Source organism: Dipteris shenzhenensis, chromosome 7 (assembly GCF_047967505.1).
Source record: "Dipteris shenzhenensis isolate YYH24624 ecotype China chromosome 7, Dip_SZ_1.0, whole genome shotgun sequence".
NCBI lineage: Eukaryota > Viridiplantae > Streptophyta > Polypodiopsida > Gleicheniales > Dipteridaceae > Dipteris > Dipteris shenzhenensis.
Window position 1 is genome coordinate 20,152,505 of NC_141602.1, and position 14,859 is coordinate 20,167,363.

General features: G+C 44.8%; 1 protein-coding gene across 3 annotated transcripts in view; it reads left to right on the forward strand.

Annotated features, from left to right (window-relative positions):
• Positions 1 to 14,859, forward strand: part of LOC147900070 (uncharacterized) — a 124,726-nt gene that overhangs the window by 60,840 nt on the left and 49,027 nt on the right. For all 3 annotated transcript variants that reach the window (XR_015541324.1, XM_087377194.1, XM_087377195.1), the window contains one exon: positions 3,284 to 3,343. Coding sequence is in view for 2 of the 3 variants with exons in the window: in XM_087377194.1 (XP_087233320.1) it covers positions 3,284 to 3,343 (60 nt within the window). In the remaining variant the exon portion in view is untranslated. The remainder of the gene's footprint in view (positions 1 to 3,283; positions 3,344 to 14,859) is intronic.

Sequence of the window (14,859 nt, forward strand, 5' to 3'; positions counted from 1 at the left end):
ACCTAGGACCTTGGCAGTTACTTTCCTTGACCATTTACAGTTCTACAGATGTGATCGGTACGAGCAGAAGATTTGCCAGCCAGAATACACGTAGGAACCGTGAGCAGAAAGCAGGCAGACTGAAAGTGCAGAAGCAGGGAGGTTTTGTAGCCCTAGGGACAAGGAAGGTACACAGTTTGGAGGTGCAAAAGTAGAGAACTGTGCACGGAAGAGGCTGCAGAGCCGCACCCAGTCGTAGGAGTAACAGGTTTTACACCACTAGCGGTGGAGATTTCGATCCCAGCAGCCACACCATTTCTATTAGCCGAAAAAGAAATCAGGACTAGAGGCTAGAGGCTAAGCATGGCGACGCTCGAGGGCCATAGAGGAAAGGAGAACGTGAGGGCGAAACGTTATCATGGGAGGGGAAAAGGAATTAGAAGGGGAGGGAATGAAGAGGGAGACTATGACACAAGGGGAAAGGGAGAGACCGATGGTCCTCCTGACTCTGCCTGATACCCGCTCGTAGAGTGTTTGTACTGCCCAGATGATGTACCGATTGGGTCCTAAGTCTTGTAGTCAATTGAAGGGTCGGGCCTATGGCATGGTGTCAAAAGCTTTTTGAAAATCCACAAAGTAACAATAGACCCTCCGCTTTCATATCTTGTCCTCCTCAATGACACCTCTCAGTGTGAAAATATCGTCCATTGTCGCTGGTTTGCTTGGACTCCTGCTTGCCCAACAGCTCTGAATCCTCATGCTCCACAAACCTTCTAAGCTGAGTGTCAAGTGCTGAGGCATAAATCTTGGACATGATGTGTCCGATGGTCCTATAGTTTTCCAGACGTAGGAGATCTCTGGCCTTATGGATCAGGATGATGGTGTTGAGGGTCGAGATGTGAGGGAAGCCCATGCAAACCATTTCAGTAAATAGCTTTGCTAAGATTGGGCTAGGGTGCTAAATTATGTGCAATGTACTCGACTGCAGAGTCCCTCATGATTTTTGGCTTGGTCATTGTAGCTTGAGGGTTGGGTGTTTGATAACACCAGTGGTGAAGAATGAACAAGAGGTAGGCAGAAGAAGCGCGTTTGAAGGGTGTAATTTTTACTGAGAGGAGGCAGTAGCTGAGGAAATGCAGAAAACATAGCTATGACGAGTGCAACTATTCATAAAAATCTTGTTCTAGTTGAACTCAATGAGTGCTTCACAAGTTTGGTGTAAGAAGATGTAATACAGAAAAAAAGGCTGAAACATAACTCTGAGAGGAGGCAAACACTTCAATAAGGTGTTGGAAGCTTGTAATAACTTAGCAGTAACTAGGGAGAGCTAGGGGAGGTCTTAAGCTAGGGGAGGTCTTGAAGCAGCCAAGTAGAGCCTATGGAGGCTTGGAGGGAAGAGTAGGCTAAGTTGAAGAGGAGAAACTCAGCCAGGTGTACTTGCAGTCTTGGAGTCTATAGTGTGTGAGTGGTAGAGTAGTGCCCTTTCTTCGTAGAACTGCAGAGGAGGTTAGTTGTATCTCATTGGAAAATTCAATTATTCCTTAAAACCATTAAGACCACTCTATCCAATCACCCCTTTTGAAAGGAATATGAAGGATAGATTTTATAGCCATTCTAACCAGTGTAAGGAATACTGCATAATTAATTCCACAAGGAGGTATGTGAACAAATCCCTCCCCTCCTCCCCCTCTTTCCCTTCCCCCCTCCCTTCTTCTTTCCTACTTTTTTTGGGGTATTTGCAAGTAGGATCAGCCTGTTGTATCAATGCGTTCCTCAGTGAGTGGTCTTAATGAGAAAGGGCGTAGATGCTCCATTGTCCTTCAGATGGCTTTCATGTAATGTCCATGTGGTTATCTCTGAATCGTAGTGCTTGTATTGAGGATCTCAGGCGCCTTTGACCCATCTTTGGTGCATGTTTTGTATCTCTTGGGCTCACGCAGGCCTTTATGAGCATGCTCTTGCATCTTAGCCATCTCATCTGAAAAACAAAGGTTCACATACCATAAAAAACAACATCAATATCAAATATACTTTTTTTTAAAAGTGGTGGATAATAAATATCGAACAGAATTCCATTGCATATGCCTCGATTTTTGGAGCATCCATCTTGACACCATCTTTAGGCACATATATTGTCATGATTTGACAAAAAATGGTCTTGGGGTGAGATGCTATAATGTTATTATGCATCTTTTGAAAATTGGAATGGATTTATGCTCTATCAATATCTTTTGATGTTTTACTGCTTTCTAGAGTTTCCCGCTTTTGATAAAGTTTCATGTGGCTGCTTTTGCATCAAGTTTCTTTGTGAATTATGGTCATAATTCTAAAGGTAAGGAATGTTGATTTAGATCTAAAATATCATCAACTAGACGGTGTATCATCTCAAATATATACTCAATTTCTACCTAGGTGTTTTGGGTGCCGTTTCAGTGGGCAAATCTTGACTGTGTCGGAGACTGTCTCATTTTGGAACTGAAAATGTTTTAGGTGACACTGCTCCATCTAGGATGGATGCTGCTCGCCAATAAATTTCTGAACCATTGGTGGGCCTTTTCTGATCCTTGATCACAAGGCCACAACTAATTGTTGGAAAAATCTGTGAAAGGGAGGAATGGTTTCATAGCAGCCTACTTCTTGGAACGCACCAGTGCTGCTTCTTGAGTAGCCTTGCAGCTCCTCTCTTAAGTAGCTGTGGTAACGCATAGCTACAATTGGGGAGTTTTCTAGATGAGCAAAAGAAAATGTTTTTCATGAGGTCCTCAGTTCTTGAGGAGTTGTACTCATCTTAATCACAAAGGACACTTCGTAGATTTTTTATTTGGGTGAACAAAGAAGTGCGTCTTCCTTGATGCTTTGGTCTGAGAGATGTGAGATATAGTGCCATCTTTCCAGATAATGGAAACAAATGATACAGCTCTCCAAATTCCAGGCTATTTCAACCTTTAATAATTATCTAGTGGTGATGCTTGTGTGAATTAACTTGAAGTTTTGAATATCCAAAAGTTTTGAAGCTGGATAGTAACATCTAAGAAATGACTTCGTCCTTGTGAAATTTTGTAAATGCAGTCCATTACTGGTATAGTTAAGTATGTGAAAACTTGATTGCAAATCTGAACTTGACAGTTCGAGATGATCCCTTTAACCTTTTATGAAGAGTAACAGTGTATCTAGTCCTACTGGACATTTATGTATAATTTTGTAGCTACTATGAGGCTCTATTTTGACTATAGAGCTGTTGCTTATGTCTTTTCCAACTTTTGTTGGATCTCTGAAATGCTCACTGTTGAGACTTTGATTGTAGGCAAATGAAGTTGGCATGCATGCTTTTGGTGAGGTTTTTGTCACAGGCGTGGAGGGTAAGGTGAGTGATATTGCTCTTATTCATACCTAATTGTGTCAAAATTTTGAAATTTTGTGATTCTTCTTTTTCCATGCATACAAATAGGCATCGATTTCAAAATTTTATTCTATTAAATGACCTGAATAATAATATTTTCAAAATCAAACTTTTAGAAGGCCAGATTCTGTGTTGTCCCTCTTGCTCACAGCCCTCCCTTTGCACACTCTTGCCTTTTAGCCCGTAAGGATGATTATCCTTGCCTCTTAGCATCTATGCTTCCCTCTTGACAAACACCATTCGTATACTAGCTCCCTCTTTCTTAAATTTACCCAATCCCCATTTATGCCCTTATTTATGTATTTCTTCTTTCTTGCAAGCTTGCTCAAGAGAGTCATTAGGTGTCTATTCTAACTATTACATAAAGTTAGGGTCATCCTTCCATTGACAATTATGATGTCTTTAATAACAGGTATCATCTATGGTAGGCAATAACCTACATAATTGGAAACATGAGCTAACATGGATGAAATCTGATTTTTTCTTCTAAGATAGTCTCAGTAAAGGAAGTTGTATTAGTTGTAACAAAAATATGATCTTTTACTTAAGAGGTTCAATATTTATTATCCAGAGAAAATAACTCTTGAATAATGTAAATCAGCAAGGAAAGGCGTTGATCATGGGAAAAAGGAAAACAACCAGCTGTTAGAAAACCGATCCTATTTCCAAAGAACCCAGCTCGCTACTTAGGAAATCTCTGGAACAGGGGCTAACAATAGGGTGGAGGTCTATATATCTAGCGAATACCTTGCCCAGTAATGACATAAAAGGTACCTGCAGGCCAAGCCTTGCAAAAGCATTCCGTGTTTTGGCAGCTCTAGATCGCAGTGTGTTCATTGCATATGGGATTAACCTCCTAGCCCCGATCTTAGCAAAGATTTTTAATGAAGCGGTTTGTTTGGGATTTCCACACACTTGGACCATTAAGACTATCTCACCCATCCACAAGGCAGGGGATCCCATGAGCCCAGAGAACTACAGGACCATCATGATTGGACATGTCATGTCCAAGATTTATGCATCAGTACTTGACTTCGAGGTTAGCAGACTTGCAGAGTGTTGAGGACTCAGAGGAGTAGGACAGGCCGGATTCCGGCGTGATCATGGAACCATGGACTACATTTTGACGCTCAGATGTATCATCGAGGAGGCGAGGTCACGGAAGTAGAGGGTTTATTGTTGCTTTGTGGATTTTCGCAAGGCATTTAACACGGTCCCGAGAGCCCGCCTCATACGGCGCCTACAGGACTTGGGTTATCACCAGGAGATCATTTGGGCTGTCATGGCACTTTACGAGAGAGTTTCTGGCAGAGTTCGGGTAGGATCCGGGTGGACAGACGAGATCATGAGTACCATCATGGTCAAACAAGGGTGTCCTTTGTCGCCTACCTTGTTTGGCCTCTACATTGGCGAGCTTGAGACAGTGATGCAGACACAGGGGGGTGTAGGTTGCTCTCTTGCGGGCACGCTGATCTAGATTTTGCTCTATGCAGATGATGTGGCTCACTTGTCTTCCTTAGCAGAGGGGCTTCAGAGACATCTAGACGCTCTACAATCCTTTTGTGAGTCTCATGATTTGAAGGTCAACTTGGGTAAAACCAAGGTCATGATCTTCAATACATCTCGAGCCATCATGCGTCAGGAGCAGTTCACATTTGCGGGGTCATTTGTTGAGATAGTTTCATCATACACTTATCTTGGGGTTATCTTGTCCAGCTTCACTATGAGACCCGCGATGCAGGCACGCTTGAGTAGAGGGTATGCCTCATTGGCCAGGCTAGAGAGGCAGTGCTCCCGCTCACACTTTCAGGATCCACGCACCAAGGTGTTGCTTTTTGACTCCTTGGCTCGCCCAGCGGGGATGTACGGCAGTCCTTGTTGGGGACCAGACTTGTCGGATACAGAGTGGGCCCATGTGGAGTGGCTACAGATTCTCATGCTATCACGGATGATTCGTGGTAAGTCATCCGTTCCTCACCAGATCATTCAGGCTGAGTTTGGGTCACCCCCTTTACAGCTAGATGCTGCATTTCAGGTCATCACATATCTGTACTGAGTTAGGGAATATGGGGATTATACCTCGGGGAGTAGTAGGCTACCATGGATAGCTCTATTCTCTTCTATGGCACTTGCAGCAGGTGGTATGCATGTACAGAGAGATGATTTGAGTGACTGGGGCTCCACATGGGTAGACTACCTCCCTTCCAGTATAGCATGGATGCTCCGTGCTCTCCCCTCTTATCACACGAGGTCAACCAGGTTATCCGTGAGGATCTACTACAGGTACACACTTTTCCGACCTGGTTGGAACCGAGTGAACTCCCAGTGAAGCTTAGCTTCTACAGAGATTACTTCTTACATATCACAGCGGAGGGTTTCATTGACCCACCAGGATACACATAGATTCACCTACCCCTCTCAATGAGGATCTCTCTTGGGCAGTTCCGGGTCTCTTCACACAGACTTCGCATCGAGAGCGGTAGAGCAGAGCGACTACCCAGGGAGCGGCGCATATGCACACTATGTGACATACAGGAGGTTGAGACAGAGGAGCATCTCATCTTCAGGCATACTATGAGATCCGAGGACGTTTCCACTGCCTCTTCAAGGATAGTTATGGGATTTTAGCCCGTTTCCTCTCCTATCGAGACTAGTGGTGTTTGGCAGGTTTCATTCATGAGGCACTTAGACACTGCGAGAGGATACCCCGAGCACGGAGACAGGAGCAGACTTCTTCCTCGGTTGATCCCTCTTAGAGCTCTATCATGGAGTTCTTTCAGCAAGATCACATGGACCCCAACGAGACGAGGCCTCGACATGGCTGTGATGTGGAGCCCGTGACCCGACAGCTCAGACAGAGAGTCGACACACAGATCACACTTGGAGACATCCCCTCCTTGTTTAGAGTTGGAGCCCGAGTGACGGGGGTGACAGTAGCCTTGGTTAGACGCAGAGCTACGACCAGGAGACTTGCCAGGACCACACCTCTGAGTGGCCGACAGCACTCTATTGCCGACTTCATGCCTCCACTGCCTCATCCATCCTGATATCTTGTTGTTGCTGGGGATGATGATGATATTGATGATGATGCTGAGATTGATATATAGTCGACCATCGACATGACTATGTTGTACTTAGGACTTAGTACTGTCATTTTGTAGTTTTTGCATTTGTTGCATTTTGCATTTTGCATTGGTATGGACTCTCGTTTAGTAGCTCCACTACCACAACTTGTTGTATTAGGATTTTCACAGTCTCATAGACCCATCGGTCTTCCGAAGACTTTAATAAACTTTCTTTCTTTCTTTCTTTCTTTCTAATGTGCATGTGTGCATCTGGGGGAGTCATGTGTGTGTGTGTGTGTGTAGGTTCGATGTATGTTGTCTTATGCTGCATTACCCCATGGCTTTTGGGCAGAAGCCGTGCAAACAGCAGTTCACATTATTAACAGGTCGCCAAACAAGGCTTTGGAGTTGAAAGTGCCAGAGGAGGTGTGGTCTGGCAAGCCACCTTCATATAAGCACTTACGTGTGTTTGGTTGCGAGTGCTTTGCTCATATACGCAAAGAACTGCGCACCAAACTGGAGCCAAAGTCTGCCAGATGCATCTCTATGGGTTATGGTGACGAAGGTGAAATGGGGTACAGGTTATGGGATCCCGTTAAACGGAAGATTATACGCAGCAATGATGTCATCTTTAAAGAGGATAGTGTACACAAGGTACCCGTGCAACCTATGGAATACAGGAGGGTTATTTATGATGATGTTGGACAGCAAAGAATGCCCATTTATATGCAGCAGCAGGCTGCTGCAGATAACCCTGTTCAAGAGGGTATACAGGCTGAAAATCAGCCAGATAATTTTGCCAATGATGCACCACTGGATATGCCAGCAGATGGGGCTGTAGAACAGCCAGATATAGTGGTACAGCCACCCGTCATGCATGACGAACAGGCTGGACAGCAGCCTCATCCGGAACATTTTGTTAGGAGGAGCACCCGTGTACAACGGCCTCCTGCCAGGTTTGTTCCAGGAGCCAATAATGTGGCTGATTTTATCATGCTGACAGATTGTGGTGAGCCTTCCAGCTTCAAGGAAGCTATGGGAAGAACAGAGAAAAGGAAGTGGGAGAAAGCCATGCAGTCAGAAATGGACTCCCTACTTCAAAATGATACATGGGACTTGGTGCAGCTACCTGCAGGCAGAAAGGTTTTGCCATGCAAGTGGGTTTACAAAGTCAAAGTGGATTCAAATGCTTTACCGAGGTATAAGGCCAGATTGGTTGCCAAGGGATTTAAGCAGGAGAAGGGCATTGACTTTGATGAGATCTTTTCCCCTGTCGTCAAGATGACTACTTTGAGAGCAGTGTTAGCTCTTGTTGCTCATGAGGACATGGATTTATGTCAGATGGATGTGAAGACTGCTTTTCTTCACGGAGATCTCCATGATGAGATCTACATGAGTTAGCCAGAGGGATATGCTGCTAAAGGGAAAGAACAGCTTGTGTGTAAGCTCAAAACGAGCTTGTATGGACTCAAGCAGGCACCAAGAGAATGGTACAAGAAGTTTGATGCCTTCATACAGTCCCAGGGGTATCATAGGTGTGAGACCGATCATTGCTTGTACACCAAACGGGCAAAGGATGGCAGTTTGATGCTACTCATTCTATATGTGGATGACATGCTGATTGCCAGTAAATCTCAGCAGGAGATTAGTACTTTGAAGAAACAACTGCATAAGTCTTTTGACATGAAAGACTTGGGTGATGCAAATCATATTCTTGGCATGCGGATTACTCGTGACAGGTCCAAGGGACTTTTGTTTCTGTCACAGAAGGAGTACATTGACAAAGTACTGCAGAGGTTTAAAATGGAGGGGGGGAAGTCTATTAGTACCCCGATGCCTCCACATTTAAAACTCAACAGTAAGGACAGCCCCAGATCAGATGATGATGAGGCTGAAATGGCCAAAGTTCTGTATGCATCTGCAGTTAGTTCTTTGATGTATGCCATGGTTGCCACTCGTCCGGATATTGCTTTTGCGGTGGGAGTCATCAGCAGGTATATGGCAAATCCAGGCAAGCGCACTGGGAAGCAGTGAAAGGTGTCTTGAGGTATCTCAAGGGTACCAAAGACTTGTGCATATGCTATGGTAGGCATGATGCATTGGTGCATGGTTTTACAGATTCAGACTATGCAGGAAATGCAGATAACCGGAAATCTACTACCGGTTATATTTTCACATTTGCAGGAGGTGCTATATCATGGGTGTCTCGGTTGCAGAAATGCGTTGCATTGTCAACTACTGAAGCTGAATATGTTGCAGCCACTGAGGCTTGCAAGGAAGCAATATGGCTTACTCGGCTGGTGGGAGATTTGGGCATTACAGGAGATATGCCAGTTTTGCATTGTGATAGTCAAAGTGCTATCATGTTGGCAAAGAATCCGGTCTTTCATCAGAAGACCAAGCACATAGAAGTGAAATATCATTTCATCAGGGAGGTACTGGAAGACAAGCGAATTGAGCTTGTGAAAGTGCATACTGATGATAATCCTGCAGATTTGCTCACTAAGAGCTTGCCTACAGAGCGGTTTGCACATTGCCGCCACATCATGGGATTAGGATGAGACCATTCTTATTTTATGGTCTTGTATACAGAAACTGTATATTGCTGTAATTTTTATTCTTTTCTCCCCTTTAGGCACATTGGCCTTTAGGTGGGAGGTTGTTGGGGTAAAGGCACATTGCCACCCCTTTATTAAAGATATGACACCTATGACTGTCTTAAGACAGTCATAGGGGGGAAAAACCTAATCCTAATAAAACCTATGAGTTTGTGGTGTGGCTCATCACTTCACACCCGCATGTTTGGAGTCTTCTCTCTCTCTCTCTCTCCCCCGTTGTTCTTCTTCTCCTTACCTTCCCCTTCAGATACCCCCCTCAACATGAGCAAACTGAATGCCCAAATAATAGTGGAGCTGTCCCATGTTTGACATTTCAAAAATCTGCTGCAAATCAGTCTTGAAAGCTGCAGTATGCAGAGTATGTGGGCCCGTGATGAGCATATCATCCACATATAAGATCAGCACTTAAAAATCAGATCCACTCCCACGGACACAAAGAATGGATTCTGTGGGACTATTCTGAAAACCAAGAGATAGTAAGTGTGCATGAATTTTGGCATACCATGCCGTGGGTGCCTGCTTCAAACCATAAAGTGCTTTTCTAAGCCGGCATACCTTGTTTTCAGAATTAACAACCTCAAAGCCAGGAGGTTGTGTGACATAGACTTCTTCCTGCAGATCCCCATGAAGAAAAGCAGTCTTGATGTCAAGTTGGTGCAGTTGCCAATGATGATGGGCTGCAATGGCAATGACACATCTAATGGTAGTGATCCTGGATGTGGGAGCAAATGTCTCCTCAAAGTCAATGCCTTGTTGTTGGGCATACCCTTTTGCAACAAGACAGGCTTTGTGTTGATCTATGCTGCCATTAGATTTCCTTTTTAATTTGTAGATCCACCGGGTACCAATGGCATGTTCGCTGGGAGGGAGATCTACTAATTCCCATGTGTCATTTTTGGCAATGGATTGTAACTCAGCTCTCATTGCATCCATCCACTCTTTGATGTCAAAAGCATCTTTATGGCACAAAGGCTCTTCATTGCAAGCTGTAGCAAGGAGTGCAAACTCAAGAAAGTGACCATGCATCTGTCTTTTCCCTGATCTTGTCCGGGCAGCAAAAGGCTGATCTTGTTTGCTGTCCCTCAATGTATCAAGAAGCCATCTGGGAACTTGCCTTTGCTGTCTATTGACAGCTCTTTCTTCAATCACTGCATCATGAATAGCGGGATCATTTTGTGCTGGAAGAGAAATCTGCAAATCAACTTCTGGCTTAGCTTTTCAGTCCACAAGAGGAGAAGCTGAATGTTCAGCAAAGATTACATCTCTACTGACAATAATCTTCCCAGTATTTGGTTGGTATAACCGATACCCTCTGCTCTCTTGGCAGTAACCAATAAATATGCATTTGATGGCTTTGTCATCAAGCTTATGTCTCAGCTGAGGTGGTACATGAACATATGCAAGAGACCCAAAAACTCTCATGTGTGAAAGTGAAGGTTTCCTGCCTTTCCATGCTTCATAAGGTGTAACAGCCTTCAATGCCCGTGTAGGTGATCTATTCAGCACATAGTTGGCACACATCACTGCATCAAGCCAAAATTTATTGGGCAAAGACTTGGCCTTAAGCATGCATCTGGCCATCTCCATTGTGGACCTGTTTTTCCTTTTAGAAATAGGATTCTGCTGAGGAGTGTAAGGAGTAGTGCATGAGTGAATAATGCCCTGTGAAGACAGAAATGCATCAAACTCCTTTGACCTATGCTCTTCCCCCTATCTGTGTTGAGAGTGACAAGCTTGCATCCTGATTCATTCTCAACCATATTCAGCCACCTCTGAAAGCATGAGAAAACTTCAGATTTTGTTTTAAAGGATATACCCAGCAATATCTTGTGAAATCATCAACGAGAGTCATAAAATATTTGTACCCCCCAATGGCATTTGTCCTCATTAGGCCACAGGCATCACTGTGTACTAGCTGCAATTTCCTTTGTGAGAGTTTTGGACAATTCTTTTGAAAAGGAAACCGATGCATCTTACCCAAAAGACAACCTTCACACACATGTTTGGAAAGTGTGTGAGTTTGAGGTACATCATTTGCCATTTGCTGTGAATGTAGCTTTGCAAGAGCTCTATAATTGAGATGACCCATTCTCTCATGCCAAAGATGAGTTTCAGCAAGCTGTGAATCTTAAATAGCAAATTCTTTAAGAGAAAGTGCAGCCGAGTGATGATCAAGGTGATAAAGCCCCTTTTGCAAAGTGCCAGTGAGAGCTATGGCATTGTCATCACGAAGATCATAAACTAGGCATCTGTAGCCGTCAAAAATCACTCTGAAACCTGAAGTGGCAATTGCTGAAATTGAAATCAAGTTGACTTCAATTCCAGGCACAAAAAGAACATTTGTCAGAGTGACAGGATGGCTTGAAATGGATGTGAGCTGCACATCTCCAATTCCTTTTAGAGCATATGAAGCATTATTAGCACATGTGATAGTCCCCCCTCGAGGTGCATCTGCTAAAGAATGAAACAACTGTCTGCAAGATGTGACGTGCTTGGAGGCACCATTATCAAAATACCAAGACTGAGTGTCATTAGCAGTAAAGAGTGCATCAGCTTTGGAGGGATCAAATGAGCAATGGACAGCCCATGCCCAATCATCCTGAAGAGCATGTGCATGTGAAGCATCTACTGGCTCATGGGATTGAATAGCATGTGAGGCATTAACTGTCTTCTTTTTCGTCGAAGCAATGCGCTTCTTGCATTCTGAAATGTCATGTCCAGGCTTGCGACAATAGTTGCATCTTTTCTTCTTCGACTTATCTGTTGTATTTTTAGATGCATGGGAGGAAGTACAGCTGCTATGCGCAGATTTAGGCTTGCCCATAGGCTTGGAAGCCTTGCCTCTTCCTGTCTGTTGTGAAGCAAATGCATGATTAGGAATAATGGCTTGTCTATTAGCTCGACTTTGCTCTTCTTGCAAAAGCAAAGTAAGTAGCTGATCAAAAGAATAGTGGTCTGGATTACCCATAGCCACTAATCGAAGGGTTGTAGCAAACCCTTGATATGTATCTGGCAATCTATTCAATGTGGTACTCACAAGCTGAGAATTCGGCACCACCTCATCAATGTTGGCAAGTTGTTCCATGAGGTCCTTGACCCTTGTCAGGTATGCATCCATAGAATCACCTTCATTCATACTGACTATTTGTAATTGCCTTCTCAAATATGCAACACGTGCCTCATTGCGAATCTGATAGAGAGAAGCCAACTTGTCCCAAGCATCCTTTGCTGTTCTGCAAGACCGGATGTGTGGAATAATGTTTGCATGATAAGTCAATACATGAATGTGCATTTGCATCTCTTGCATCCCATCTTGTCTGTTCCTGAGTTGGAAGAGCAGCAGCAGGAGTGCTAGAAGATGAGGCATCAAGAGGAGTACCCCTTGCAGAGGGACCAGCAGTAGAGGCAACCATTGTAGCATTGGCTGGCCTCAGATCAACCCTAGAAACAATATTCCACAAATGCTTTGCAATAAGAATATGTTTCATGAGATAAGACCACATCGGATAGTTGGTGCCATCCAACTTATCATCTTCACGAAGAACGCCAAATAGATCTTGATTGTTCCCAAGCCATAGCAAATGTGATACCCTGAAGGAGACCTGAAAACCCAAAAGCCTCAAGGCTATCACTGCAAAGAGATGGCTGTCTAAAAATGACAGCAATTATCTGCAAATTTCCAACCCAAATCAGAGGGCAAATGCAGATGTGACCCAAATGTGACTGTGGTAGGCAATGTTCACTGTAAAAACAGCAAATCTGGCAAAAGATTTAATGAGGGCAAATAGGCCAAAAAGAGGGCAAATGCAGAAAAGCCCCAAATTTTGCTGAGATTTTGCAAATGTGACCCAATGTGTGCGAATCTGACTCAATGTCTTGCAAAAGTGACTCAATGTCTTGCAATCTGACCCAAAAGTACTGCAAACAAACAAGAGATTGCAGCCCCAAATCCCAAAGTCCCAATGTTCTTGCAAGAAATTGCAACCAAAGAAGATGAAAAGAACTGAAAGCCCCAAGAACTGCCAATGTCCGGATTCACAGCCAATGCCAGCTAGTATGGATTCTGACAACAGTTTCATAGGTGTGAAACTGTACGAAATACCTGGAGTAGGTACAAGTTGTACGGATCTGTTACGTTATACGGGTCTGGTACGTTGTACGGAGCACTATACGACGAATGTACGGAAGTAGGTATGATGCCTGTACGGAAGCATGTACTGAACATGTACTGTACGAAGTGCAAGTATGGCTGTACGGCGATGCAAGTACGGAAAGTACAAAATCCAATGTACGGACGCAGGTACGGGGTGAGGGTACCACACAGTATGATGTACGGCGGCACAAGTATTGAATGCAGTACGGAACATGCACTAGACCTTCAGTATGTCTGTACGGAGAGATGTACGGTGCAGTACAGAACGGAGTACAGAGCTGGTAGAGTACGGTTGCCTTGTGTGCAGGCAGAGCACGGTTTGTATGCCTGTACGGCTAAGTAAGTATGGAGCAGGCTGTAGGTATGGTCGTCCATACCGTACGACTGTACAGATGAAGGGGTAGTGAAGTTGAAGGGAGTTGATGTGAGTCCAGGTGCAGGAGAAGACGAGTCAAGCCTAGCTCTGATACCACTGTAGGATCGATAGGCAAAAGAGAGAATACAAAGAGTCGATGATAATCAGCCGTCACGTCAACTAGTGTAGTGAAAAAGAAAGAGTACAAAGTACTTGTACCTAGACCTAGGACTAAGTGTCCTAGGTGTCACATAGGACTAAGTGTCCTATGTGGCCTAAAAGGCACTAACACTATAAGTGCCCATATTTATGCCTACAAGGCACATACCATGGCCTATAGGGCATCACTAGAACCACTAGAAGATGGCCTACAGAGAAAGCCTATGCAATAATTGCATTAGGTTTGGGAGATGATTATTTCTTTTTTTTTTTCCGAAAAAAACAGTGCTGATTATATTACTTCGAAAAAACAAGATACATAAAAGTCAGTTTTGCAGCTGACGGGGCTGCGTTCACAAATCGGATGCAGCCCTAAGTGGAAACAAAAAGCTCTCTCTCACGGAGGGATCAGGCGGGTGTGGATAAACAGCCAGAGAGGCGGTGAGTAGCGCCACTGAAGGCCCTGAGAAGTATGCTCGAAGAAGAGGCCCTGCGTATCCCAATCTCTGAGGAAGCGTCTCCGCTTCTCCTAGCCAGCCCGGGAATCCCCCTGGATCTGGTCCCACTGGCCTCTGAGCGTGTGGATAATCTCGCTCCAGATGTCGGCCATGACCTGGGCAGTCGAAAGAGAGGTACCACCGAGGATCTGTGCGCAGCGCGAAGTCCAAATGTGCCATCCGACGATGCTGCTAATAATCTCCCAGACAGGCTGCCTCACCTGAGATCCTGTGTCCGCCTCTGCCAAGTGCTGCGGGATGCCCTCAAGCGGCCCCCAAGTCCCCTGTGTGATAAGGAACATAGGGTCCTGTGGGCCTGCCTCGAACAACTGATGATAGCCAGGTGTGGTGCTGCATCAGCAGAACGCGCCCCAGGTGATCAAACCTAACTCCGGTGCTGCGCGAGTAAGGATCCCGAAGGCCCACCTCCACACGTCCTGGGCACGAGTACAGCTCCACAGGTAGTGCTTTGGTGACTCCTCGTCCTCATGACAAATCTGACAGAGTCCATCCTGACCAATCTGCCGCAACCAGCTCCCCACTGGAAGACCCTTGTGGGCGAGTAGCCAAAGGAAGTAGGAAATCTTCCGCGGCCGCCAGCTCTCCCACAAGGCCTTCCTGAAGGCCTGCAAA